This window comes from Myotis myotis, unplaced genomic scaffold, assembly GCF_014108235.1.
Source record: "Myotis myotis isolate mMyoMyo1 unplaced genomic scaffold, mMyoMyo1.p scaffold_m19_p_9, whole genome shotgun sequence".
NCBI classification, from domain to species: Eukaryota; Metazoa; Chordata; class Mammalia; order Chiroptera; family Vespertilionidae; genus Myotis; species Myotis myotis.
Genome location: NW_023416401.1, coordinates 37,178,817 through 37,193,716, shown reverse-complemented (window position 1 = coordinate 37,193,716; position 14,900 = coordinate 37,178,817). Strand labels below are relative to the sequence as shown.

At 36.5% G+C, this 14,900-nt stretch overlaps 1 protein-coding gene across 3 annotated transcripts in view; it reads left to right on the top strand.

Annotated features, from left to right (window-relative positions):
• The first annotated feature begins 9 nt into the window (after positions 1-9).
• NDC80 (NDC80 kinetochore complex component) overlaps positions 10-14,900 on the top strand; it is a 37,415-nt gene continuing 22,524 nt past the window's right edge. The window contains exons 1-8 of one of the 3 annotated variants that reach the window (XM_036322794.1): positions 10-114; positions 878-987; positions 2,886-2,963; positions 7,356-7,479; positions 7,571-7,743; positions 8,459-8,561; positions 11,759-11,848; positions 13,905-13,998. In XM_036322794.1, the coding sequence (XP_036178687.1) occupies positions 887-987; positions 2,886-2,963; positions 7,356-7,479; positions 7,571-7,743; positions 8,459-8,561; positions 11,759-11,848; positions 13,905-13,998 (763 nt within the window). In that variant the 5' untranslated portion in view covers positions 10-114; positions 878-886. Of the gene's footprint in view, positions 115-877; positions 988-2,885; positions 2,964-7,355; positions 7,480-7,570; positions 7,744-8,458; positions 8,562-11,758; positions 11,849-13,904; positions 13,999-14,900 lie in introns of those variants that run through there. The other 2 variants (XM_036322795.1, XM_036322796.1) reach the window with 2 other exon arrangements.

The following is a 14,900-nucleotide window of genomic DNA, read 5'->3' as shown; positions in this document are numbered from 1 at the left end:
GCAGGTGGGTGGGCCCAGGCGCTGGTGTTTTGGCGGCTGCTCTCCTGTCCCGCAGGTTATCGCACGGTTTACGGAAATTTGATTTCTGAATCCGGTCAGAAAACTGGAAGAAAGGTGAGTAATGACTTTGGGTTATTTTGTGGCGTCAGGGAGAAGGCGAGGGCGCCCACCACCAGAGACCCAACGGGGCGATGGTCTAGTGTGGGCTGTTGTGCTGCTGTGGGAAGCCTCGGGCCCCACTCTGCGAGGCATTGGTGTCCGGGAGTCCAATAACTTTCTCCTGGCAGCGACTTCCCACGGGAAAGGGGGTGGCCTGGGGGCCGCTGATCGGGGGGAGAGAGGCAGGAGATCGGAAAGGGGGGAGAACTGAGGGGAGCCAAGGTCAGGAGCCGCTTGGTGGATTTGAGATAGGAGTGTAACAGCCTACTAGGGCCTGGGTACGTACTTGGGGAAGTCTTCATCTCCATCTTCAGAGTACATTTCAAGTATTGATGGGGAGCGGGCCTATGGGTTAGAGTGGAAACGTTGATGGATGGACGGATGCAGAAGCATATGTTTAAAAAGAAATGCATGGGCAAACCAAGAAATTGAGAAGAAAAGAAAAATGCTGAGAGGTTGTAAATGAAATTGCAGCAGCCAGAGGCCGAGAGATAAAAGCAGAACAATTAGCCTGTTGATAGCTGTTGACCAGCAGCTAACACAAGACGGCTCAGATGCATCTATGTTTGTGGGAATTTAGGATCAACTCCCTGGGAAAAGATTATTTTAAAGGAACAATGGAACTTGACTGCCTTTCTGTTTGAAGATAAAAGTGGGTGCTGCATAGTGCCACCTGGAAAGTTGTGGGTTTTTTTTAATACTGAATTCATGAATGCAGGTCGTAAGCATGAAGCGCAGCTCAGTTTCTACCGGCGGTGCTGGCCGCCTCTCTATGCAGGAGTTACGATCCCAAGACTTCAATAAACAAGGCCTCTACACCCCTCAGACGTAAGTATCTCATGCCTCATTGTCTTGGACAAAGCAATCTGTAAAGGCGATAGTAGCAGAGCTGCACTATCAGTGATGTCCGATGAGTCTTGTCTGTGGCCAGTGGCACCCGATTTTGGGTCAGTGACAGCTAAAAGTGGGCATATTCCTAAGGTGTTGTGCCTTACCTCATTTGTTCCTTAAGGCTCAATGCCGTGTCTTTTGCCAGGCAACTGACATTCATTCCCTGTGCGGTAAGTTTCAGCTTGCTGAGGTGTATTCAGCTAGCAAAGTTCTCGGTTAAAGGTATTATTGGCAGCAAACGGTAAGCTGCAGTTCAGTAGCCGTCCACGGAACACCACTTCTCCAGACTGTTTTCTCAAGATGCGCTGGGAAAAAAGGTGTCCAAAAGAACTTGCTGTGGTAAACTAGTTTTACTCTATGAGTGATTTCCTTCCTACTAAGAAAAAGGCTATTCGTGAGCCCCTGTAGATCTGTATCAATCCTTCTCGCATACCAAGTGACAAGACAGACATTCTGAAGTGCTCTAAAATAAAATGTCATGCAGCTTACCGTGGCCTGAGAGTGTGAGAGACGGTTAGCCGTTAGTAGCTGTGGGCCACCTATGACGAAAGATTGCTCGCATTTCTCTATATAGGCTGGAATTTAGGCTTAATTTCAAGATGGCTATTTCTGTGAATATCCACCAGAGAATAGCCAGGTGCCTTGGAAGCCCAGGTGCCTCTCCACTTGTTCGTTACATATCAACTTTTCAGACTGCCACCCGCAGCTAACCCAAAGGAGTGGATGCTTCTTCCTTGCTAACTCTGGACCCATCCCAGAACTGGCCCCACTTCAGCCTCTCACCCCTTTTGCCCATAACTAATGTAAATTCTTTCAGAATAGCTTACATCTCCCAGGACATCAGACATGTCTTTTCATCTAGCCATGCTGCTGGCGGTTCAGACTTAATGCCCTAGAACAGTGATGGCGAACCTTTTGAGCTCGGCGTGTCAGCATTTTGAAAAACCCTAACTTAACTCTGGTGCCGTGTCACATATAGAAATTTTTTGATATTTGCAACCATAGTAAAACAAAGACTTGTATTTTTGATATTTATTTTATATATTTAAATGCATTTAACAAAGAAAAATCAACCAAAAAAATGAGTTCGCGTGTCACCTCTGACACGCGTGTCATAGGTTCACCATCACTGCTCTAGAACCTGGTCTTTTTTGCTAGCAATGGCCTAATAAATCCTTTCTTTTCAAAAAGAATTTCAGCCATGAAATTAACATATTTTGTTTAACATAAGGTACAAGTTTTATTTGCTAACTGTTCTTAAATTGCTTAGGTTTACATAGTATAAGCTGCAGCTACTTTTAGGAATTTGAAATATTTATGTATGGTTTTTCTTCTGAAGTCAGAAAAAACTTTTGTACTGTTGCATATTACTTAACACTGAAAGATTTGTCTTGAATTGCACAGAAACTAAAAGGCTACCATTTTCAATGTTTTAGGTCTGTAATTTAGATAATGTATGTTAAGTGTAGCTGTGTTCTGATAGACTAGGCCTCAAAAAAATTTTTTTTAATGTGGCTATCCTATGATTGAAAATATTTTTTAAGTTTTTTCTTTTCCTTTAATGTTGTTATCCATAAATGTCTATATTTTAAGATAATTGAAATCATAATGTAGCTATCTTTTCTTCATAACATTTTAGCATTATAACTTATACTGTATTAGCCTATTCTCCTTCTTGCAGTTATAATTGCTACTAAAAGTTTTCATAATTTTGAATTATTTTTATAGGTAATAGGAAACCTAATATGTTGGTTCTAACATATTTCCAAAAGTTTCTTGAACTAATATTTTTTTATATTTATCTTAAAGAGTGTGTTTTCCTCCTTTTCTTAAAGCAAAGAAAAGCCATCCTTTGGAAAGTTGAATATGACCAAACCCACATCTGAAAGAAAAGTCTCTCTATTTGGTAAAAGGTAATGATATTTTTTATTAGTTCTACTGAAGGTATTCTTCAAGCCTAGGGTTGAACTAAATGCTCTCTGGATACAAAAAATTAGATAGCATGGTCCCTTTCAAGAGAAAGTTTTAATCTAGCTCTCTTCTGTTTTAAATGGTTATATCTGCTTTATAGGATGCAAAGAGATATATCAGCACAATCAGACTACTATTCTTTGTTGATTTCAGAGGGGAGGGGGGGAGAGAGAGAGAAAGAGAGAGAGAGAGAGGGAGGGAGGGAGGGAGGGAGGAGGGGATGGGGGAGAGAGAAAGATAGAAACATCAATGATGAGAGAGAATCATCAATCAGCTGCCACCTACACGCCCCCCACTGGGAATCAAGCCTGCAACCTGGGCATATGCCCTGACCAGGAATCGAATCGTGACCTCCTGGTTCATAGGTCGATGCTCAACCACTGAGCCACACCAACTGGGAAGACTACTATTTTATGAATAGTTAATTTAAAATTCTATACCTAACTTTCAGATACTATGGAATCATAACATTTAAAGTTAGGAGAAACTGTTATCTAGTTAAACATTTTAGTTCCAGACTTCTTTATACACTTAAATATTAAGACTCCAAAAAGCTTTTATTTTGTGGGCTATATCTCTTGATATTAACCATATTAGAAATCAAAACTGAGAAAACTTTAAAATATGTATTAATTCAGTTTAAAATAAGAAGCCATTACATGTTAACATAAATAGCATCTGTTTATTTTAGTTTTTCATAAACAAAGCGGTTTTAATAAGAAGCATGTCCTTGTTTTCATCTTTGCAAATTTTGTTAATGTCTAGCTCAGTGGTTCTCAACCTTCCTAATGCCATGACCCTTTAATACAGTTCCTCATGTTGTGGTGACCCCCAACCATAAAATTATTTTCGTTGCTACTTCATAACTGTAATTTTGCTATTATGAATCGTAATGTAAATGTCTGATATGCAGGATGTATTTTCATTGTTACAAATTGAACATAAGTAAAGCATAGTGATTAATCACAAAAACAGTATATAATTATATATGTGTTTTCCGATGTGCCGGGAGCCAGTCCATCCTTGCTGTTTCAAGGGACCTGGCATATATGGCATACTGTTCTTAATATGTTTGCTCACCTTCTTGGCACTATGTGTTTTAACCAAAGTCACCTCTCTGAGAAAGGTTGTTTCCCCAGGTAGGGATTTTCCCCTGAAGTTAGAGAGGGAATAAAACCCCTCAACTAAGTGCCAGGCGGGTAATTAATCACTTTAACTACGAACAATCATGCTTAAGCTACATAATCTTTACTCCCTGGAATGGAGATAAGAAATGCCCTAACCTTTGTAATAGAGATTGATAGGATTGAATCAACTGGTATAAATACAGATGTAACAAGACAGAAAGAGACAGAACTTAGAAGACAGAACCAAGAAGACAGAACCTACACAGAACCTAGAGACAGAAGAACTTCGCTGGAGAGAACATGGCAAAAGATCCTGGACTGAACCTGACTACAGAAATTGGCAAGAGAACCTGACTAGAACCTGGTGACTGAACCTGGCTGGAGAACCTGGACAGAACCTGGCTGGAGAACCTAGCGAGGGAACATGGCTACAGAACCTGGCTGGAGAACCTAGCAAGAGAACATGGACACAGAACCTGGCTGGAGATCCTAAGCAGAACCTCTCTGGAGATCCAGACCAGAACTTGGCTGGAGATCCTGGCTAGGCTGCTGATCAACTGAACGCTGCCTCTGTGTCGTTCCTTCTTCGCCGACTCCGTCTACGCCTTTGGGAACCCCTGGACCTGCTGGGGTTGGACCCCGGCACCGATGGTCTTAGGCAACCCCTGTGAAAGGGTTGTTCGACCCCCAAAGGGGTCGCAACCCACAGGTTGAGAACTGCTGGTCTAGCTTAATAGAATATATTAAATTCTCATATCTGCTGCATCCAGTCTCTTACAATATCATGCATCATATAGTCAGCCTCTGGAAAACTCCACTGTAAACTCATGAAGGAATAAGAATAAAAGGGACAAATAACATATTAGGTTTTTATGAAAATAGCTTTGACTTCTCCTGTCTCCTAGATCACACTTTGAGAAACATTGTCTAGAGTAGATCATTGGTTGCCTCGCCTGGAGGTGGAGCAGTCTTGACTATTAAGGACCATAAGATTTGGGGGATGGTAGAAATAGTCAGTCTTTTTGTGGTAGAGATTACACAAGTGTATACATTGTCAAACCTCATTAAACTGCACATTTTATTCTAAGCAAATTGCATCTCAATAAAGCTCATTTTTTTAGAGAAATGTTCAACCCTAAAATTGAGAAAATAAACTGTTCCTTTATCTCATCAAAACAAAATATAATTGTTTAAAGACAAGTCTGTTTGTTCAATTGATTTGAAAACATTTAGAGATGAAATATTTGTTATTTTAGGGAAAGTCTTTGCCATGAAACCAAGTTAAACTGTTTTCCATTTGATGAAAAATCACAAGGCATTTTTATAATATAACTTTCATCTCAGAGCTGAACTTCAGAGATAATGATAATAATTATAAAATCTGGCATTTGCAGAACATTTTTATAAGCCAGACATTGTTTTAAGTATTTTATCTATATTAATTCTTTTAATCAATCCTCATAACTGCTCTATGAGTAGATAATTGTTATTGTTTCCATTCTATAGATAAGGAAATTGAAGCACAGAGAATTTAATTTACTCAGTCATACAACTAGTATTAGAGACCGAATTTGAAACACAGACTCTGGTTCTAGATCCTATGCTCTTGAACTATAAGTTGAATGATACAGTATTTAGATTGGTTGGGAAGTTCTCTTGTGGTTCAAAAAGATCTTAGTGTAATTTTGGGTAGAATAAGAGCTGAGTTTATACATATATTCCTTTTATGGTTAAAAAAAATATATAAAAAAATAAAAATTAAAAAATTTAAAAAAAAAAAAATATATATATATATATTAAAGGTTAAGCACCAGTAGTATAAAGAAAAGTGGTTCTCAAATTAGCAAATCCTGAAGGGCAGTGAAGTGAGAAGGCCCAAGCCAAAGAACGTTAGAGTCTGGGCAAGAAAGAACTTGAAAGCAGTAAGCAAGCTTGCGGGGAGAAATTAAGTTTGATGAACAGAGTTCAGATATTACAGCAAAGTTCATTGTACAGACATCCTTTGGAAATTAGTTCCAGGACCTGTCCCTTATATAAAATGTCCTAGTATTTGCATATAATCCATGCACATTCTCTCATATACTTTAGATAATCTCTAGGTTACTTATAATACCTAACACAATATAAATGCTGTACAAGTAGTTGTTATACTGTACTTAAGGAACAATGATGAGAAAAACCTCTGTACATGTTCAATGCAGACACAACCCTCATAGGCCTAACTACATAGTACACATCATCAACATAACTTTTGTTGTTAATATTTTATTTCCATGGTTGGTTGAATCATTGATGTGGAACCCACAATATGGAGAGCTATCTGTAATTCAGTCTTGTGGCATCTGTCCAATAAAGAAAATTATTGTTCCAAAGATATTTAATAAAACTACAATGGTGAGCTAAATTGGGCCATATACTTAGGCAAAAGGAACCATTATAAAGATTTAACCAAATAAGGTTTTGTTTTGGGAGAGGGGCTTGGAATGGAGCATATATACTACAACCATTAATGACTAAAAAATAGCAACATACATATTTATGATAAATTAACAGACACATAATATTGCATGATAAAAATGTTCATGAATAAAAGCATGCACAATGTATCTACCATCTCAAAGACAATTTTCTTTTAAGAAATAATGGCAAATGGTTTGAGAGTGAAAAAGCAATCATGGAGGGGAAAATGGAATGGCAAAAAGACTTGAATTATTGAACAGATTTGGAGAACAGTTGGTATAGAACAGGGGTCCTCAAACTTTTTAAACAGGGGGCCAGTTCACTGTCCCTCAGACCGTTGGACGGCTGGACTATAGTTAAAAAAAACTGAACAAATTCCTATGCACACTGCACATATCTTATTTTGAAGTAAAAAAACAAAACGGGAACAAATACAATATTTGTATTTGCTTGTAGCCCATGGGCCGTAGTTTGAGGACCCCTGGTGTAGAAGATCTAGTAGACTCAAAATGCACATCCTTAGAAGATAATTGCAAAGCACCAGAAGTATGTTCTTTTTATATCTTACTCTTTATTATTTGCTTTTTTTCTCTACCTTGAAGAGAATTGTTTAGTTAAATAAAAATTAAAGAATTGTTGAACTTTAATGTTTGATGCTGATGTTAAAATTTAAAATCACCTTGAAAGAATTTAGATTTGACCACAGAAGAAAATAGTTTTGACTCTTTTTTTTTTTAATGTTTCCAGAACTAGTGGAACTGGATCCCGGAATAGTCAATTTGGTATATTTTCCTGTTCTGAAAAAATCAAGGACCCAAGACCACTTAATGACAAAGCATTCATTCAGCAGTGTATTCGACTACTCTGTGAGGTATTTTATAATTTTAAATAGCCTAAATTGTGAGCATTTCCTATAATTTTTCTATTATAAAATGTTTGACATTTCATAAAAATTATTGTAGTTCCTTACAGAAAATGGTTATGCATATAATGTATCCATGAAATCACTACAAGCTCCTTCTGTTAAAGACTTCCTGAAGATCTTCACTTTTCTTTATGGCTTCCTGTGCCCTTCATATGAATTGCCTGACACAAAGTTTGAAGAAGAGGTTCCAAGAATCTTTAAAGGGCTTGGGTTTGTATGTTATATTTCTTATTAGCCTAGACAGAATGTTAGAACACAGATAAGAATCAATCTCAAAAAAAAAAAAAAAAAGAATCAATCTCAATAAATTTATAAAGATTTTGAGTTAAGAGAAATAATATATTTTAAGATGGTCCCCGTGGGCAACATATGTAGGATAACTTGAAAAGCTATTTGAAGATTATTACCTAAATACAGATGACAGATCATAAGGCCCTTAGCTACTGAAGTGACAAGGAATAGGTAGGATGGGCTGGATACCACAGAAGCAATATAGAAGCAAAAAGGATAGGATTGAAGACCTGGTGAAAAAGGGGTGAGATGAAGTTAGAAAGCTGTGTAGAGTAAACACGGGGAAGAATGGATTTGAGGATGACAAGTTGCATATGTGTGGTTGATTTGAGGCACATTTAGTTTGAGGGGATAGATGATCTTTTATGAGACAAATTCATACTGGTTGTAAATTGCATTCTGTAGCTTAGGGGATATATTTATATTCACAGTAATCTGCAGAAAAGAAACCAAAAAATACACAAAATCATCTGAGAGTAAGATGACTAAGGACAGAATCTCAACAATGATCTTCTAAACAACTCAAGACTATTGGTGTATATGTGGAAGTTTTTAAATATAATTTCTTGGTTAATTTAGACATTTTTATAAAATTAACTTATTAAGTTAGTTTATTTTTTCTAATTTTTCATAGGTATCCTTTTGCATTATCTAAAAGCTCCATGTATACAGTGGGGGCCCCTCATACATGGCCTCACATTGTGGCAGCCTTAGTTTGGCTAATCGACTGCATTAAGGTATTTGATTTCTCATTATAAAATGTATACATAGAAATTTTTTTATCCTCAAGCTATTTCTTTTTCTCTCCTAATCTTGCTTTTGCCAGTTACCTTAAAGTCTCCATCAGTTTTCATTTTTCAAATGCTTGATTTTAAATTCTTCAAACTATTAATACATGATTCCAGAAGTGAGGAATAGGAAGTACCATATTTGCAAGGAGAGTCATGAGCTTTTATAGCTCAAAAAAAGTGAGTCAGTAGGAAATTATTTCCCCCAAAGCACTTATTTATTTATTTCTCTTTTTAAATTAAAATTCCTATTTATTGCAAAAAGTTTGGAAAAATACAGAAAAGCTTACACAGAAAGTGATATACCCACAACTCAAAGATAATTTAAAATATTTCCTTGAGATACAGTTTTAAAGTTACATTTTTGCTGTGAAAATTATGTGTATTTTTTAAACTTTCTATGCATATTGACAAATTTCCCTTCAGAAAACTTGCACCAGTTAAAAGCTCCTCAACAATGTATGAACATACCAATATTTCCATTCCATAGGCATTCGTGCTTTAAGATCTTTACCCATTAGGAAGGTGAAAAATAACTTGTTTTAATATATATATTATTAAGTTATTATGTTTTGTATGATTTGTCATAATTTATTTGTACATATTTTTGGCCCTTTTTGTATTTCATTATTTGCTCCTGCTATTAATGTGAACCCTTATTTATTGAATTCATATATTAAGCTTATCAATGTTTTTAATAATTGACATGATAATTTTCATATTTGCATTTTTTTTAAACTTGAACATTTTTCACATTATTACTGCCTATTTGTGTCTTTTGCCTTTTTTTCTTACTGATTTGTAAGTGCCATCCTATATAATAAAAGAGTAATATGCAAATAGACCCTAACAGCGGAATAACCAGGAACTACTGGTCACTATGACGTGCACTGACCACCAGGGGGCAGACACTCAACACAGGAGCTGCCCCCTGGTGGTCAGTGTGCTTCCACAGGGGGAGCACTGCTCAGCCAGAAGCCAGCTCATGGCTGTCCAGCGCAATGGTGATGGCAGGAGCTTCTCCCATCTCCACGGCAGCACTAAGGATGTTCGACTAACAGCAGGTGGACATCTCCCTAAGGGCTCCCAGGCTGCCAGAGGGATGTCTGACTGCCAGCTTAGGCCCAATCGCCTGGGGAGTGGGCCTAAGCCATCAGTCGGACATCCCTTGAGGGGTCCCAGCGTGCGAGAGGGCACAGTCCCGGCTGAGGGACCCCACCACCACCACCCTACGTGCCCCCCCCCCCCCCGCCCCCGAGTGCACAAGTTTTCATGCACCGGGCCTCTAGTTTTGTACATAAAAAATAATTAAGTTGGAGAAATTAGTTATTATGTGTAGGATGCAAGTATTTTTTTCTCTTTCTCCTCTTGATTTATATGCTGTATTTTGACTGTTCAGAGGTGTGAATTTTTATCTAGCCTCGTGCAGTTTCTTTTTATAACTTCTTAGTTTCCTGCCCTACTTAGTGCTAGAATCCTTAAAATCAATATTGCCCCCCTAGCATTATTTTGCCCATCAGCTGGCTCTTAACTAAATGTAGTCAGGCACTGGGGGAAGGATTTTGACCCAGTATTCATTCTAGTACATTCAATACCCCCAATTAGAGTAGAAATCCAATACCATAGTCCCTTAATACAACTCAAATTTTATTGAACTTTATATATAACATTTATATATCAATTTGTTTTTCCTCAGTGATACCTATGGACATTGGGTAACCATCTTTCTGCTCCCCCCACCAAATAACCCTGTTGCCGCTAAAACACTTTACCCTTTTTTGTCTAAGCAGCTGTCATTATGTGTTTGGAGATAGCATTTTCACATTGATTACAGAAGGTCATGGAATACCTATTGTGGCTTCTATTGACAAGTGAGCTCCTAAGATGACTCTAAGTCTATTATAAAAGTCGAAATCTCCTTCCTATCTTGGTTTGCTTGAGGTAGTGAAACTCAACATTATAGCAATTTAAGAATCAGTGAGAGACTTCCCACTCAGGAATTCTGTATTGAGCCCTAGAGTAAGGAAATTTAATGAAATATTTTCAGTAGAAACCACATTCTTCTTTTTACTCCTAATGCATAGCTCTTTTCTTAGAAGCTTAATGTTCATTATACTAGATATACATTTATATCTTTACATTTTAATAGCAATTTCATTTAACTTTTCTTTTTTTTCCTTTTAAAGGGTTACATATATTTTTTAATATGTTTTTATTGATTTGAGAGGAAGGGAAAGAGAAACATCAATGATGAGAAGCATCATCGATTGGCTGCCTTCTGCATGCCCCTACTGGGAATTGAGCCCATATCCCTGGCATGTGACTTGACTGGAATCAAACCGTGACCTCCTGATTCATGGATTGATAGTTCCTTTCAAGGTGCATGGATTCGTGCACTGGGCCCCCAGTAAAGTATAAACATCTGAATGTTGTGCTATAAATTATTATCTGTAGTAATTTTTAAGCTTAAACAATTGTACTTTTGAAGACTTTATATTGTAAAATTCAATCTAAATTTCATATTTATACATACTGAAGGAGTCAGTAGATAACATTTGAGCACCAAAATTTGAGTTCATATAAAAGAGAAATAATTATTATTGGCTCACCTTTTATGTTTTGGATTCTCAGAGTTGAATTAAAATGTTTGTATGCCCTAGCTGGTTTGGGTCAGTGGATAGAGCATTGGCTTGCAGACTGAAGGGTCCTGAGTTGTATTGTAGTCAGGGCACAAGCCCAGATTCAGGCTCGATCCCCAGTAGGGGGCGTGCAGAAGGCAGCCGATCAATGATTTTCTCTCATCATTGCTGTTTCTAAGAAACTCTCTCTCCCTTTCCCTGCCTCTCTGAAATCAATAAAAATATATTTTTAAAAATGTTTGTGTATGCTTTCAATGAGTTAATAGTGTAAACATCAGCGTATTTTTCTCTGTAGAATAGAACTAAATATGGAACCCATTCTTTTTTAATCCTTTGGGATTTAGTTACTAAAATATAAAGGATTATAATTTAAGGCTTAATAAAATAATCTCTGAAGAGACTTTCAAGTGTGAGCAATGTAAATGCATCGAAAAATGACACTAAAAACAATTGACACATCAGAGCTGTGTGTTTTTCTCATAAACATGTTGCTTGTGTACTGATTAGTTACATACTGCCATGAAAGAAAGCTCACCTTTATTTGATGATGGCCAGCCTTGGGGAGAAGAAACTGAAGATGGAATCATGTATAATAAGGTAACTCTGATTACTATAAATATCATTTTATAGTAATCAACTATAAATGATATTAAATAAATGTGTACCTTGAGATTAATATGTTCTTTTGTAGAGCTTGTCTTTTTACTTCCTGAAAAACTTCTAAAATGATTTTTTTAAAATATTAGTCAATGGATTTACTCTTGGAGTTATACTGTAAGTTCCTGAAATTTATTAGGCACAGACATTTGAAAATGTTAACTAAGTAAATGAAAAATACAAGGCAATTGGAATTAAATCATGACATGTTATTGTTAATTTATACATAATAACATTTCTTTTCCTCTCCTATCTCTTAGAACCAGGATTTCAATAAGGCAGCATTATTTTAATATAATTCTTTGTCCACTCAAAGCATAATTGGTTGAGTATTCAAATATTGCATGTGGGGTTTTTGTTTCTTTTGTGTTTGACTTTTCAGTTAGGCATATTGCCACTTAGATCAGATTTACCACTTACAAAAATAGTCTAAATTGGTTCCCAAACCACACTCTATTGGAGCCCAGAATAACTAGCCCCACCTTATTTCCTAAAACAAACGAATTCATATATCCTAATGAGCAGACAACTATAAGGAATAAATTTATAATGTTCACATTAAACATTAATGTCCCTTGCCATATGTAAAACAGCTATCACCATGCAGGTCCCTAAAAATATATATATATACATTATCTGCTCTAATTCTTATCTTCACTTTTTGGAGCATTTTTCAAAAAAAGATAGTGGAAATAACTTTAGATCCATCTTTTATTACTACCTATGAAACAGTTCAGTGATGCATCAACTGATTGATATGATATTGCCTTTTTTTTTTTTTTAACAAAGAATAATTATGCCCCTTTACTACTTCAACTATGGAGAAGCAGCTAGAAAGAAAATTCTCAAGTTGCATATGTGTACTGGACTAGGTTTATTTGAACCTCAGTTTTCACCCAATTATAAGTTCAACACGTATTAAATATTAATTTTTTTACATTTATTTTAAAGGTTAAACCAGTAAACGTTACTCTTGCTATTTTAACTATTATTTCAGATAACAATATATGGAGAAGCACTTTGGTAACTATAAAGTGCAATTTTTAATTAGAGAATTATCAACTGTTTAACTTCACCAGATTCTGAGCCACAGCTTTGTGGATCCAGAAACATGTTTTGTGTTTTTTAATCTGAAAAATTAAAATTGACCAAGCTTAAAGGAAACTGATTCATCCTCATTGAATTCACAAAAAACTTATCTAAAGTAAACTGAAAAAGTATTAGTTTACCATCAGAGATACACCTTTCCTGTTATAGGAATACTCACACTGCCTATTCAGAATACCACTTTCATATCAGCCAAGTAATAAAAAGGTTGCTTGTAAGCACAGAATCAGTGCAAAGGGAATTGGTTTGTCTTGAGGGATATTTACGTCATCTAGACTATGGAAAATTCTGATCAGTCATCCTTACCTCCTAACAAAGTATGGACCAAAACAACTCATAACTGCAAAATACAGTGTTACTTTCTCTTGGAAAAATATTAAGAATGATAGTATAATATTATTTAGATCTCTACTAATCATGCTGTTTTTAAACCTGAAGTTACAATGAAATTATAATCTTTATTAAGTTCTGGTTTTTACAACTAGACCTTGTCAGCTTACTTGGACTTATATGATTAATGATTCATTAAAATTTTTATAAAGTAGATTATCCCTAGTAAATAAATTTGTGCATTTTATGTTGACTTGTATTTATTAACAAGCTTCCTTGTTTGACCTTCTCAGATTCTGAAGGTATGTTTTTTTTTTACTGTTTACTATCATTTTTATCCAAATTTAAGTGTATTTTTCGTCCCCAGTATTAGAAATACATAGCACCAAGTCTGTGCGGCATTATTAATGATATAACCTAGGGTTGTGTCTCATTTATAGGAGTTCATATAGCTAATTAGTATTCTTGACTTTTTTTAAAAAAAACTTCCACTTAAAAAAGTGAAACAAAGTAAATAGAGAATCATGGTTTTGTTTTTAAAACTGCTTAACCCCATCAGTTGTTTTTGGACTATACCGTAAAATGCTATGAGAGCTTCATGACTGGTGCCGACAGCTTTGAGGAGATGAATGCAGAGTTGCAGTCAAAACTGAGTAAGTAATCTCATTCCTAGCATACTTGCTTTTGGTCATTTATAGCTTAGCTTACCATACCCAATCCTATATAATAAAGATGTAATATGCAAATGGTCGTTATGCCGTGAAGGGTAACAACCAATCGATCGCGTCACGACCGGATCAGCAGGAGGGTGGGGCAGTGAGCTACAAGCGGGCGGTGGCAGAGAGCTACAGGAGGGGGCAGGGCAGCAAGCAAGTGGGAGGTGGAGAGCTACAGGTGCGGGCAAGGCAGCAAGCTATGAGGGGGTGTGGGGGATCTACAGGAGGGTGGGGCAGCGGGTGGAGAGCTACAGGAGGGCGGCAGCGAGCTACTGGCACATGGATTCGTGTGCAGGACTACTAATGTTTATATAAGCACTCACATTCATTTGGATGCCTACTGATTTTTACCTTCATTGTTTCCTTGGTGAAAAGTAGTAGTTGAGCAAAAAGAATACTGGTGTTGCTCCTCACTGGCTATGTGAACTTAACAAACTACTTGTTAAAGTTTTGCAAGATTAGATGGCCATGTGAATAAAGTATCAAACACTACCAGAAGCACAGAAGATAATCAGCAAGTGTTATTCCCCTTGAAGAATAATATTTCTGTGATATCTTTGCTTTACTATGTGAGAAATTAAAGCATCAATTAGTCAAAAGACCTAAGATTGCTTTCAGAATTTGTGACAGAGTTAGTGGTCTATTATATTTCCAAAGAAAACTTTTTCCACTCAGCTATAACCTAATGACACTCGGTATGTACTAGCTGACTCTAAAATGTTCCAAAGGCATTATTTTACATTTTTGTTCCTTTTATTGAAATAGCCTTGTATATAAAATGCCAAGTAGTAGGTAAAAGAGGTAAATTTGTGTAAAGCTATTCCTCCAAAGACAATAAA